The 14,547-nt window shown below is 48.0% G+C and overlaps 1 protein-coding gene across 2 annotated transcripts in view; it reads left to right on the top strand.

The window, feature by feature from the left end:
* The window catches only part of syt7b (synaptotagmin VIIb), a 121,307-nt gene that overhangs the window by 47,677 nt on the left and 59,083 nt on the right, over positions 1 to 14,547 (top strand). Inside the window, exons 3-4 of one of the 2 annotated variants that reach the window (XM_029256183.1) lie at positions 10,753 to 10,832; positions 13,857 to 13,991. In XM_029256183.1, coding sequence (XP_029112016.1) covers positions 10,753 to 10,832; positions 13,857 to 13,991 — 215 coding nt within the window. Of the gene's footprint in view, positions 1 to 10,752; positions 10,833 to 10,866; positions 13,992 to 14,547 lie in introns of those variants that run through there. The other variant, XM_018763516.2, reaches the window with a different exon arrangement.

The following is a 14,547-nucleotide window of genomic DNA, read 5'->3' as shown; positions in this document are numbered from 1 at the left end:
GGGCAACACGTGCGTTCAACACGGTAATAGTGGGGTACAGAACAGTGACAATGGGTTGAAAAATATTGATATAGTTGCACGACGTGGTCATATCAAGGTTCAACATGGTGATAGTGTGGCACCACGCAGTGACAAAATTACTCAAAAAGGTTATTTACTTAGCAAACACTTTTCTCCAAAGCAACTTCCAATGAACTCAATGTAGTGTCATCAGCCCACACACCTTATTCACCGCATTGACTTACACTTCTAGATACACTACTTACACTGGGTCGCTCATCCATACATCAGTGGAACACACACTCTCTCTGTGTCACTCACACACTGTGGGTGAACCTGAACAGCAGGTCCTTGGAGTGTGGGAGGAAACCAGAGCACCCAGAGGAAACCCACACAGGGAGAACACGCAAACTCCACAAAGAGTGAGTGGGGATCAAACCCACGTCCTCTTGCACCACCCAGGCTCTCACTGTGCCACCGTGCCACCCTGCTTGTATTAGGGCTCAACAAGGGGATGGTGAGACACAGCATTAGTGACATTAGGTTGGAATACAGTGACACAATTACATGGCTGTGGAAGGGTTCAACACGGTAATGCCAGATTGGGATACAGCGAGGGATGACATAGCATGGCGATGGTGCAACTGAACGTTGTGACAGCGGTGAACAATGGAACGCCAGAGGCTGTAGCACCATATCACTGGGTAGAAACACAGCAGGGTGCGTAAGAGTCACACGGCGGTGGAGGCCCATCTATCTCTCTTTCGAGCGTCTGCCACGGAGATAACTTCAGTGGCTCATTTTCCCTCTCCCACTCCCTCCCTCTCCCGTTCTCCATGGCAACACACTGTTCTTGCATCATTAAAGAAGATTCAATCAGCATAAACAGAGCAAAACACATATAGTTACACGGAGGAGCCTACACACGAGTGGCGCCCAATCGGGCGAGACGCACGCGTACGCCGAGAAAGGCATGCGAAGGCGCTCCGACACGCCGAGTACCGTGGCATTGCCGCATGCGTGCAAGATGACATCAGCTCACGTGCACGTTACTCTCGCGCATCCCAGATGGAGAAGAATTCCACACTAGCGGTAAAATGAGAAAAATGTGACTTGTCTTAAAAATAGACTCCCAACGTGACCGTCGGCGCGCCGGCGACGGAGAACGGCCTCTACGTGTGGCTGCGAACTGCGCCGAGAAGCGCCGCTTTCCGCGAAGGCGCGCATTTGCATATCGCACATGCACGAGGAAGGGAAGGCGCGAACCTACGCCGTGCCGCGAACTTGTGTTAAGTTTGGCGTGCCGAGCGGTGCGGCTCAATGACGATCCGGGGGTTATGTAAACAGCTCGTCTGGAGGCCGCCCGGTTGCTCGGAACGCCACACGTGGCCGAGCAGGCGGCTCCGCCGATGATTCATGTGTTAATATACCAGTCGTTCGCTCTTCGCTCGCGGTGCTTCTTGCCTGTTTGTCAGCTGATACGTTTGATCATGGCTGCAAATGTTCCATCTCTCAAAGTGCTTATTATGGCACACAGTATAATATCGGGCTTAAGTACCTTGTTTGCCGTTGCTGAGGCTGAAAGGCTTCGTTCTCCACTTAATGTATCGTCGGTTGGTGGTTTTGGCTGTCGGACACTTTCTGTCAAAAGGCAGAGGCTGACAGTTATCCAGCAATGTGCAGATTGTTTAGCCATAAGCATATACACCGGGGGGTGTGGTGGCACAGCGGGTTCAGCCAGTGCCCGCTGTGTGGCCCATCTGGGATTCAAGTCCTGCCTGGGCTGCCTTGCGATGGACTGGCATCCTGTCCGGGGTGTGTCCCCTCCCCCCTTGTCCCTGCATCCTGTGGTGACGTGTTGGGCCTTGGCTTGTTGTGACCCCACTTGGGACAAGTGGTTGTTGACAATGGTGTGTGTGCGCGCATGTGTGCAGGTACTACAGAGAAGTGCATTACTCTTGGTTCCTCTAATATTTAGGTGTTCATTTATAGTTTATGATATTTATGTTAGACATTATGTATGTGCTCCCTGGTGGGTCTGGTGTTTGAGCCCTGCTTGGGGTGCCTTGCAATGGACTGGCGTCCCGTCCTGGGTGTGTCCCCTCCCCCTCCAGCCTTGCGCCCTGTGTTACCGGGTTTGGCTCCGGTTCGCCGCAACCCCGCCCGGGACGAGTGGTTTCAGACTGTGTGTGTGTGATTAGGTATGTGCACTTTGACAGTAGAATGCTGTGTCATGGTTGCGCAGCTCTTTGTGTGTGTGTGTGTTCAGACTGCAGCGTTACAGATACACACCCTGCTCAGTTTCCTTGTACTACAGTAGCACTGTAATACACTGTGTGCTTACAGTCATTGCTGAGTGCACCATTAGTTGTACGGTCAGTGTTTGCGCTGTCAGATCCACTAAAATATTCATCCTCGATGGTTTTCTGACTCATTCGCAGAAGAGATGCGCTGGGAACAATATTTAGTCTGTCTTCAGTGCACAAAAGGCACACTTCAGCTATAGCTGTGCATTTACTTATGTCCGCGCAGACAGCTTATGCGTGAGAGTGAGCTTCAGCTGGAGTAAATGCTGGAGTTGTTTGGATTAATTAATGCCGATTGCATGAATTACTGTAATACAGTGGTATTTCGAGGTAGAAGTATTACAATGCATAGGGGTGCGGTGGTGCAGCAGCTGGTTTGGCCAGGGCCTGCTCTCTGGTGGGTCTGGGGTTCGAGTCCCGCTTGGGGTAGCTTGCAATGGACTGGCATCCCCTCCTGGGTGTGTCCCCTTCCCCTCCAGCCTTGCACCCTGTGTTGCCAGGTTAGGCTCCGGTTTGCCGCAACCCTTCTTGGGACAAGGGGTTGTAGACATTGTAGTATTATAATGCGCTTTATATTTGGTTATTTATTCCTTTGTTTGTTTTTTTTTTTATGAACAGCACTGGATCACAGCAACACAGAGACAATGCACTGATAAATGGCAAATATGTCCACATGATTCATTAATTGCTTCATTAATTAATATATCTTGCAGTATCTTGGCAAGTATTGCCCTGGGACATTAAAATGTGCTGGATTCCAAACAGAATCAGGTTGTACTGGAAGTCTGCTGGAGACTTGCTGCAACATTTCATTGTTGTATAACAACTGAAAGTATTTACTAGCCATTATATTACCTTTTTATATTTATTTAATGTCTAACGTAAGGCATATAAATTGCACTTTTGCAAAAGCATAAAGGAAGATGTGTGATGATACAGTGAAAGAATACTGAAGCGCTATAAGCTCAGGGTTGTCCCTCAAGACCTCTAGTAAGGGAGCCAGGTGTTCCGAGGGGAAAAGGGAGGGGTCTGCCGCTGACGTAAACCGCTTATTAATATCGTGTTTTCAACAGGTTCGGCGACCTAAGGCAGGCCTGGGAGGAGCGCAGAGGTAGTCGCTGCTCGCAAAGTGCTGCGGTTTTCATTTCCCCCAAAACTGTTGTGCATTCCACTTCGTGGGCCACACCACTACGCTCGTAATGAAGCTGGTTGATGATTTTAATGAAGCACACTCAGCTAATTAGGCAGGGAGTGGGGTAATATTGAGCGAGGATGGAGAGACTCGATGCCCACTAATTCCCCGACTCAAACAAACACAGCTGTGAGGGAGATGTGCACTTCCAGCGCCCCCTGCCTTTATTTCCCATCCTCTACATGCCCTCTCCGCGTGCTCCATTCCTGTGGACAAACCCCTCTACGGCACCGCCTTTGTTTATACGCTTATCTCTCGGTATTTGTGAATGCAACGTGTTCACAATTTATTCTTCCATGTCCTTTTCGGTATCTTTCTCTTTATCACCTTCCCTCCGCCTTTGCGTCTCTCCCCTTTCCTGTCCGTCCCTTTGTCTCGCCCTCCTCCTCTGCCCCTTTTCCCACCATCATCTTTATCTCATTCTTATTCTTGAAGTCAGATTGCGAGTCCAAACGGTATGACGGCGAATTGCCAATGCCCCGGCTCCCCAAAGGACGGAGTTTACAGAGCTGATTATATTAGAACAACCAAGACTCCAGTTCACAGCAGGAGCATCCATCACGGCTCGGCCCCTTGCCTGATGTGATCCATTTTCCTTGTGGTTTGTCAGAAATGACCACGCTCTAAAAAAAGACAACAACATAAAAGCCTGTTTTCTCTTTATGTGGAGTATCCATCTCCCTGCACACGGAGCGGTTAGTTCTGCGCATAATGTGCCCACTTGGGCGTATAATTCCTTAAAAGTTTGGTGGCTGTTGGGCCTTATTTTTGGCTGCTCAAGAGGATGCTTTGTGCCGGGCGGCTGTGTGCGGAAATGATGCGGCGGTCCTGTTTTTCGCCAGCCCTGGTCGAGCTCAAGCCACCAAAGCTCTGAATGGCAAGGAAATGGAACGGCGGAAAGAAAAAACCCATCACCACAAAGACGCAAATGTGGATTGATGTGAAATTAAAACCACACCCTATATTAGAGTGTCCGGAGTGTCCAGACAGGATGCCTGCATGAGCGCTAATTGCCTAATGTGGAATATACGCAGAAAAATACATTTATTACACATATACAGTTGACCCTTGAAGAACACGGGGGTAAGGGGTGCCGACCCCCCGCGCGGTCAGAAATCCATGTATGAGTTTTGACTCCCCAAAAACTTAACAACTAATAGCCTACTGTTGACCGGAAGCCTTACCGACAACATAAACAGTCGATTAACACATATTTTGTATGTTATATGTATTATATGCTGCATTCTTACAATAAAGTAAGCTAGAGAAAAGAAAATGTTAAGAAAATCATAAGGAAGAGAAAATACATTTACAGTACTTTACTGTATTTATCGATACTGTAAATTAACGTCGTCTGTTTACGAGATGAATCGTTTGTCCGTCTGTCAGTACCCACATCAATATTGTCTTATATGATACAAAACACTGTAGGTGTCACACGTATTACTAACACCAGACTTGAAAAATGAAAAGATAATGTGAAAAAGAAATTATGAGATAAATTAGGTATTTATTTACAGGTATAACAATTCACGGGGGCGCGGTGGCGCAGTGGGTTGGACCGGGTCCTGCTCTCCAGTGGGTCTGGGGTTTGAGTCCCGCTTGGGGTGCCTTGCGATGGACTGGCATCTTGTCCTGGGTGTGTCCCCTCCCCCTCCGGCCTTACGCCCTGTGTTGCCGGGTAGGCTCCGGTTCCTCGTGGCCCCGTATGGGTTAAGCGGTTCTGAATAACGATTCATGCACTGACAACGAAGAAACAGCAATAAGATTGCTTCATGGCCGCCCAGCCTATACACTAATGAATGAATTGTTATAACATTTTTATGGCATGCAGTATTACAGTCATATTCATATTACAGTATTGGAAAAAATGTGCGTATAAGTGGACCCGCGCAGTTCAAACCCGTGTTGTTCAAGGGTCAGCTGTACTAAACTGACTCAGCAGATGCATTTCTCTAAAATGACGTACAGTGATTACCGTGCAGTGTTCAGCGGACACCTTTGCCCAAGGTGACTTTCAATGCTCGATCCACTACACTCCTGCAATCGTTGACCAGTCTATGCAGAAAAAGCAATGTGGCATACTCACACACACACAGATTCACACACCAGCACACTTGACACACATGTCTTTGGAATCCCATGCCAGTTCGGGGAGAACACGCAAACTCCGCACCGGCTGAAGGGGAATGAAACACCAGCACAACCTGCTGTGCCACCGTGCATGAGTTGTTGGTGTAGTATTACTACGGTAACGTGCGTGACCGTATTACTCCCCGCGCCGTTTTTCGAGACCTTCTCGCGTCCTCCATTCGCTCGGTGGGAAGTGCTTTTTTGACACGTCCTTTGTTCCGGCGGAGCTGCGCCGAGGTTTAGTCGGTAGCGCCTGCTGTGTATCATGGGCCGGCGAACGGCGTGCGTGAGGATGCTCAGAGCGCCCGAGGATTCCTTTAAGCTGCCTTTCCAAAGCCCCTCAGCGAGTCTCTCTGTCGGGTCCCCCTAAGCCTGGCTTCGCCTTGCCTGTCTCAGAGTGGTCCGTTGGCCTGTGAGAGCCCCCACCTCACTGCCTGTGTCAGTCTGCATGGGAACCCAGAGCCAGTCTCCCCTCCTCCCTGGCACAGGGAAGCGAACCTGCAGCCTTGCATCTCCCACCCTGCAGACTCCGAAGGGCTCTGCTCCAGCCTCACTGCCCTGCCTGGGTGCCTGCCTCCTGCCTGTCACCTGCACCTGTCTCTCCTTCTGCCCCCCCTGCCCTTTTTCAGGTGTTTTTCCCCAGTCAGACCTGAGTTTCGCTGCATCGCCAAGAAGATCAATTTGTAGGTCTGGAATTTCTTTTTTTTCTGTGCATGTCGCAGATTCCTCAGCACCATAAAGGATCCAGAAGGATGGAGAGAATTAAAAATATTAAGTAACCAATACTGGGTTGCATTTATGTTTATTTAATTAACTGACACTTTTCTCCAAAGTGACGTATAATAAGTTCTTACTATGATTTACACATTTGTAGAGCAGGGAGATTTTTACTGATGTATTTCAGGGTAAACGCATGCATCCCCCACCCAAAGTTTGGTGATGTCCACTTGCGACATGACAAAATTACCTTTATTTATTGAGTAAGGAAAGCATATAGCAATCGGTTTCAGGAGGAAGAGGTTATCACCTTATTAACTAAAAGAAATGTTGTTTTTTATGAGTGACAATGATAACACCAGCATATTTTATAATATCTGTAAGAAAAATACTGAATTCTATCAGAATTCAATTTGAACTTTAATTATCCAAATATTATGGTATAATATATATATATATATATATATATATATATATATATATATATAGATATAGAAGGGGGCGTGGTGGCGCAGCGGGTTAGACTGGGTCCTGCTCTCCAGTGGGTCTAGGGTTCGAGTCCCGCTTGGGGTGCCTTGCGGCGGACTGGCGTCCCGTCCTGGGTGTGTCCCCTCCCCCTCCGGCCTTACGCCCTGTGTTGCCGGGTAGGCTCCGGTTCCCCGTGACCCCGTCGGGGACAAGCGGTTCTGAAAATGTGTGTGTGTGTGTATATATAGATATATATTTATGTATGCATTTGTAATTATATTTATTATATGAATTCTTTAAAATAAAATAAAATCTTTAAAACATTATTCACTCTCCAACACAATTCACGGGACAGTGAATAATGTTTTGAAGAGTACGTCCAGGTCCCAACTCTGTTAAAAGGGGCTGGTTGATGTCACGTGACCTAAAAGTAATTCCTCGGCCACCATTCAAAGTCGCAGAGCTGCTGCCTTTGACCCAGAAGTTGCAGGTTTGAATCCCACCTCCAACTGTTGGACTCTTGAACAAGGAACATTGCTCCTGTACAAATTGCCTCCCTGTGTAAATGGGGAAATAATTGTAAGTTGCTTTGGATAAAAGTGTCAGATTAATTCAGTTTACTTTCATAGAGCGTTCTGCTCGCACAGGGACACAGCACTCAACTAAGGATCAAAGACATAATACAAATAAAAGGTCGGCTATGCATTAAATTCCTACAATAACTATATGAATTATTAAAGCTATAAGGAAGCCAACTGTCCCAAAAAAAAGTCCCAATAAAAAGTCAAGGGAGGAAAAAACCTCTTGGGGGGGTCCAAGTGCCAGTGGCTACTCATCCCTCCTGGGCCATAAATTAGAAAAAGACTAATGTAAACTTAAACACCTGTTTATAACATTGTCACTAGACGTTAATAAAAACAAAAACGGTAGAAACTTTAATTTTAACGGCGCCATGCAGCGCAAGTGCAGCACTGACGAGGGATTTTTTTTCAGTTTGGCGAGCTTTACTTATGATATTGAGAAGGTTTTCATGTTATTAAAGCTGTTTGCATGACTGCAATAACTGACTTTACATTTAATGCAGTTTATTTCTAAGAATTAGTATGGAATCTGCTGTTTGAGTTGTGGGTCGTTTCACCGTAATCAAAGTGATTGGTCGAAATTGTCAATGTGACAGGAAGTTGTAAAGTAGGACCGATCGATCGATCAATCAATCCATCCATCGATCGATTGAAGTCAGTCAGTCAGTAAGTAGGAACTATATACACTATCGGCTTTGTTATGGACTAAACATATCGTCCGCATGTTTTACAGTGTGGGCAGCGAATACCTTTTGTGGATGTAAAGTTAGCACGTTACCTGGGAAAAATACCATAGTACTGAGTAACTAAGCCTGTTGTATGAGAAAATAGTTTATATTTCCATAGCTGTTGTAATGCTTTTTCACTGCGCAGGATGCTGTTATACAAGGAAAGGCTGTACCTTCATCAATAGTCCTACAGCTGGAGCTCTACTTGGGTCCTTCAACACAGAAGTCAAAGTCAAAGTGACTTTATTGCCATTTCAACCATATACAGCTGGTACAGTATACAGTGAAATGAAACAACGTTCGTCCAGGACCACGGTGCTACATAAAAAACTATGTATTACAATATATTACATTACAACTCTATATTACAGCATATTATAATATATGTACAATAAAAAGCAATATATTACAATATAATAACAAATGCTGTAAAACCAAGGTGCAGCTCGAACCCCTTCACCACCTGCTGCACTCCAGTAATTGTAATAGCTGCTCAGACCTCAGCTTTATTAATGACCCCAAGAGTTTTGAAGATGTTTAGGTTTTTCACGAAACAAAAGGAAGTACGGACTGTAATTATTACCGAGATGTAAAACCTCAGCGGGAATAAAAATGGCAACAGGTGGCATAGTGGTTTGCGTTGCCCCCTTTGGGTTCGAAGGTTGTGGGTTTGAATCCCCTGTGTTCCTGTAGTCTCCTTGATCTTACCCTGAACTGATAAAATAAAAACTACCCAGCTGGGTGAGGTAGTGTAAGTAGGCTAACATGGTAAATTGCTTTGGAGAAAAGCATCCGTTGAATAAATAAAGGTAGGAAGGGCTTAAATACGAGTGGAGAGAGAACACGGAGGACCACGGTGCACCGGGATTGCGTCGAGGAGCGTTTCGGTCGTGAGTAAAAGTGGCCCGGGGGAGGAGATACAGAGAGCAGCGAGGAGTCCTGCAGACCTGGGCTCGAGGCCCAGCGGAGGGACTTTGAAGCCTCTGCCGAGACTCGGATCGTTCCCGCTTCTCCAGCCCAGCGCCGTCTCACTCCGTCATCTTTATTTCCATCCCTGCCTCTGCTCGCTCTCTCTTTATTTTGGATTCTATTTTAATCTTCCTCACAACCCCCCCCAGCCCACCCCCACCCCCCTTCCTCCTCTCGCTCCTCTGCCATCTTCCTAAAGATTTTATGATGGTGTTAAATGATAGATGAGTTTCACTTGATAGCTTGTTCTTGCCTGTCAGAAATCTAGTCTGCTCTGTCTCCCCAGGATAAGCAGTGAGTGCAGAGTGTGTGTGTGTGTGTGTGTGTGTGTGTGTGTGTGAGCGTCTCTTAGGGGGGAATATGTTATCTCTCACTGTTTATGCATGTGTATGCATGTGCCACCTTGAGCCTGCCTATGAGCTGTAGCAGGAGCAGCGCTCGCACTGGTGCACCGCGGTACCGGCTGAGAACCAAAGGTGCACCGCGGTGCTCCTGCCTTCTACTTTTTTATTTCCCGGAGAAATTTTACGCTTGAATTCTGCCATGCCGACGCGAAACACGTCCTAGTTTTTTTTTTTTTTTTTGCATCTTGGATGAAACAATTTCCCTGTCTCCTTTAAAAGATATATAATTAATCCGTCGTGTATTAAAGGACAGTGGGTTCTGACCGAGGTACAAGCAGGTTGTCTGGTGGTTAAGGACACAGTTCTGTAATACCAGTTCACGTCCCCAGATGGCCTTACTGTAGTATCCTTGAGTGATGTGTCTAGAGATGAGCCTGCAATGATATCCAGATGCACAAATTGGCAAAACTGTTAAAAAGAAGTGAGGACAGTAATAGTGTTAATAACAACGCGACGTGTGTGTCGTCCGGTGCCGCTCCTAATTCTAGGTGTTTTACTCAGGCCTCACAAATTTACCGTGTTACAACGACGTGCTCCTCGATGTCCGCGGCCCCGGTGCCTCCCAAGCCCCACCCCCACCCTCAGCCCCTGTGTCACGGCTGGTTCCAGGAACGCTGCAGGTCACGCCGGTTTCTGTCCAAAAACGGAGCCTTTAAGCACTTAATTGATCTAATTATTTATGTGATTTGACAGCTGTGCTGCTGGTGAGCCCATTAGCAGCCGATCATTTGAAAAGCTCTGCGTATGCGCGCGGCCTGTCGAATGCGCTCGGGTGTGAATAGGTACGAGGCCCACCAGGAGCCCGTCTGGGAAAGCACAGTGGACCGGCACCTCTGGCAGATGAGCGAGGGTTGGTTGCTTGGTTGCTTGGTTGGGTGGGGGAGCGGGCAACACGCTCGGAATTACGGATCCGTTTAACAACGCCTGCTAGAAACGCGCTCTTGCCTCCCGAGGAGCCTTACCCACGCCTGTTGTAAACGCTACGAGCGAACGAGCCACGGCTTCCAGTCTGCCTCTGCTTATTTAAGCAAAAAAATAAAATGTGTCATTTTTTCACTTCATCGAGCTCAAGAAACTTCCGTCGATGCGAGACGGAAGGATTTATGATGGGAATTTTCGCTAGAATTTGGCTGGGTTTGGGAGTCTCTGAAAGGTCCGGTTGGATGCAGCGCTCCTCTTTATGCTGTACCGAATATTTGGTGTCGCCTCACTGCCTTCTCTTGCTGTCTTTCTCCCACCTGTGTTCCGTTTCAGGGAAAGAGGAACAAGCCTGGAGTGGAGGCTGCTGGAACGCCAGACTCGGCACGTGGCCGAGGGGAGAAGAAAGCCATCAAGTAGGTGCTCAGGACTTGGGGGTGGTGGGGGGGGGGGGGGGGGGGGGGGGTGACTACGTTTACTACCTCTTTTCTGATCCTGCCCTTCCCTGTATGACATGAGGTCAGCGCCCTGGTCCTCAGTCTGGGTTCTTCTGCCACTGAAGCAGTTCCACACTGTCTCTTACCCTCTTTGGTTGAACTGCCTTCACTGAGCTCACTTTTCCCCCCTGAAAAAGCATCTTGGCTGCTCTCGAGGCACCGGGACATCTGAAGACGGCGAAACCGCAGAGAAAATGCCAACCTGAACGGTTGACGTGACCGTCGAATGCATTCTGGCCAATATGAGGGGAAATCCAGGATGATGGAAGAGCAACAATCAATCACTGAGTCTATCAAATTTGATTGTAGAGTCGGCACAAATCAAACATTCAGCAGCTCAAGGTATCTGACGATGGTGTAGATTTTGCTTTGGACTCGAGTTCACTGGACTCCTCGCATTTCCTGTTGGGTGAGGTTGTTGAGCCTCCTGTTGGGACATCTTTGGACGGACGACAGCTGGAGATGGAGTGCTGAGAACAGTGCATGGAGGTTAATTAAAGTTTATATACTTTATTTGTGATGGACAGGTGGGATTAGGAAGGGTGCGGTCTAATACTTTTCTCCCGGACGTCCATTTTTTCAAAAAGTCCAGTAGTCGCACCCACTACAGCTGGGTTTATGGACTCCTTCTTGGGCGTCTCTGGAGGCTCCATGGGGTTTATGAAGCATGGGCTTCTTTTGAAATGAACCATCTAACATATTACTGAAATTTAACTGTGACATAAGGTGATCACTTTTCAGTGAAATAAACTGAGGACAGTATTTTCTCTCAATTTGTTTATGGACGTTTTCCTACAAGTGGGTCTTTAGCGTTCTTCAGATTCTTAAAAGCAGCTGAGACCTGAAGGTTTGTGTAAATTGCAACACAAGGTATAGATTAGCAATACCAACACGTGACATCTTTTTGTTCAGTTCAACCTTTTAATCTGATGGATTCAGATGAAGTAACCAGCACTCGGGATTTAAAGTCATCTTAAGCTTTCTCCTGGAAGGTATGAGTTCGAAATGCTCACGCTGGCTTGGAGTCGGCAGCCAACATGGCAAAGCCGTGCCACTGTGGCTGGTGGAGAGCCAGACATGGAGTCCTGATGGCAAGTATCGCTCTCCCCGCTGGGCCATTGCTAAGCCACAGTGTAAAACTGTGTATATATATGTAACAGTGTAAGGGATGCCATTATGGCACCTTTGAGCTCTCCGGCAGGTGTGGCTTCGGAGTTCAGATGGGAAGGTGCGGAAACGGTGCTTCGTGTTCGAAGCTATCCGCTTAGCGTGCGTCTCAGAAATGGAGCATGGAACAGGAGATGGCAGAGGGAAGGATGAAGCGGCAAGGTCAGGAGAGGGAGGGACGACGGCCAGTTATGATGCAGAAAGGCTGCACTGTGGGCCTGATGCGGACGCGGCAGCCTTGCGAGCCGGGGGAAAGGCAGCTGCTCCCCCGTTTAGGGGAGGTATAAGTGACACCGAGGGCTGTATCCAGACATGGGTCAACATCTCTCTCCTGTGGCAGCCGGCTGCTCCCTGGGGTCCCACAGCAGGAAAACCAGGCTGACTCAACCCCCTGCTGGGGAATCCACCCTGTAGATGGTGAATTAGTCATCTCTCCACAACCATTGCTATACACGGTACGATGAACACTCTGCTGTAGACTGTATGGATTTCCAATATATACACCCTGTGAGTGGTGCAATACCTTTTGGGATGTTTATTGCTATTTTTATATTGTAGACAGAAGGGAGAATGTAACACAAGCATATGGCACTCGAGTGTAGAGTACACGCGCATGCGGCAAACCGGCACGCTCTCCTTCGGTCAATGTGACGTGGCCAGATATCAGCGGAAGGAAATACTGTTCAGGATGCTCCGCGTTACGTTTACATCATTAGATACCTGCTCGGTCTCTCGAATTACAGTGCAACCCAACTGGACTCGAAGCAAAAGTTAAATTTAGCTGGAAACGAACCATCGAGCCAAGCGTAATCGATAGCACGGAGGGCTGGCTCTGCATCGGAAATAAGAAATCCCCAAACTGGATACGTTTCTCGCGGAAATTCGCCGTAGAGGAGGGCGAACCCTTCGGAAGGAAACCTTTCCCAGCTCGAAGACTTGAAGCCCTGCTGTATGTCTCTGTATTTCTGACAAACGGTGAAATGTGTGGGATTGCTTGGCTCAAGACTGATGGCGTACAGGTTGCTGTCAATAAAAATGCCTCGGGGTTTCCTTTACTCTGTGTAATCTTCCTCCCTCTTGGTTACAGCAGTGCTGATTCTTCTCCTACCTCAGCAGGTAACCGACAGGTCCTCACGGCCGCCACTGTCCTCCTCCGTTCTTCCGCCGCAGTCGGTTGAGGGCTTACCGCCCCGTGGTCCGACGGTCCGCGGGACTATCTCTGCAATAACACCTTCTTTATTGCACAGATGGATGCTGGGTCTGACTCCACATCCTTCTGTTTCCGCTGCGCCTTCCTCCGCAGCGGTCCAAACCAAATGTCGGGACCTCGCACCCGTTCCCTCTCTTTTCCCCCTAAAACCTACGACGGGATGTGAAATCTGTTTTTTGGAGGCTGTGATTTTCTTGCCTTATTTGCCTTCTTCGCTTTTGTTTCCCGCCAGTCTCGGAACAGCCCTAACGCGGTTAAAGGCCATCGATTTAACATCTATTCTCAGCCAGACCTCGCTTTGTCATCCCCCAACACATGACTCCCAATGAACGACCATTTCTCTTCTCAGGCTCTCCGGCGGCTGCTTTAAAACCCTTCTGTTTCAGTGGCTCTTCCCTCCTTTAGGACCTCGGGACGACGCACGCTCTGTTTCCCTAACTCCGGGCCGCTCCCCGGTTCAGCTGCAAACCCGAAAAAAAACTCTCCCTGCCCTCCGAAGCAACGCTGCAGGCCATAAAGCTGTGACTGGTTGTTTTGCTCTGACCTGTCTCTCTCTCTGGCCACAGTGATCTAGACAGAGACTTTTGGAATAACAATGACAGCAGTACAGTGCAGCAGAAATGGAGCTCCTACCCACCCAAGGAGTTCGTACTAAACATTTCTCCCTATGCCCCTTATGGAGATCCTCGCCTCACGCTCAAGTGAGTGTCGGTCGCGGCTGGTAAGAGACCTCTCTCTGCGCAGGGCTGTAACGAAGGGGGGCCCCCGCTCTCCTCGTCTCCCGTGTGTCCCCATCCCATCAGCATCCATTCGCTAAAATAGCCTCGCATTGCTCCGAGAAACGCTTTGCTCGGGGACAGTGAGCGAAGGCTGTTTATATCTTACGTAAGCGCCTCCCGCCTCTATTATTACGTAATTCCGAACTTTTATTTGACCTTCATGCTGCTGCGATGCTACGCCACCCAACATTCCTTGGTCAAATTTTAACGCATTTCATGCGTAAAAATTACCCGTAATTGTCATTTTTTGTGTATTACTAGAGGGAGGTCATTAAACATGCTTTCGAGAAGGTAATGGTAGGTCCATTCCGCCAGCCAAAAGTCAAATTTTCAATTTTGCAATACAGAGATGCATTTGTATGCCCATCTGTCCGGAAAATTTAACCGACTCTTATTATGTTCTGGCCTTTATTCCACAAACTTTAGAATTGCGTTCGGCGCAACTCGAAATTGCCGCGGACCCCGTTAAAGCATTCGG

This window comes from Scleropages formosus, chromosome 11 (genome assembly GCF_900964775.1).
Source record: "Scleropages formosus chromosome 11, fSclFor1.1, whole genome shotgun sequence".
Taxonomy (NCBI): domain Eukaryota; kingdom Metazoa; phylum Chordata; class Actinopteri; order Osteoglossiformes; family Osteoglossidae; genus Scleropages; species Scleropages formosus.
The sequence above is the reverse complement of the archived record's forward strand: the minus strand, read 5'-3'. Positions and strand labels throughout refer to the sequence as shown.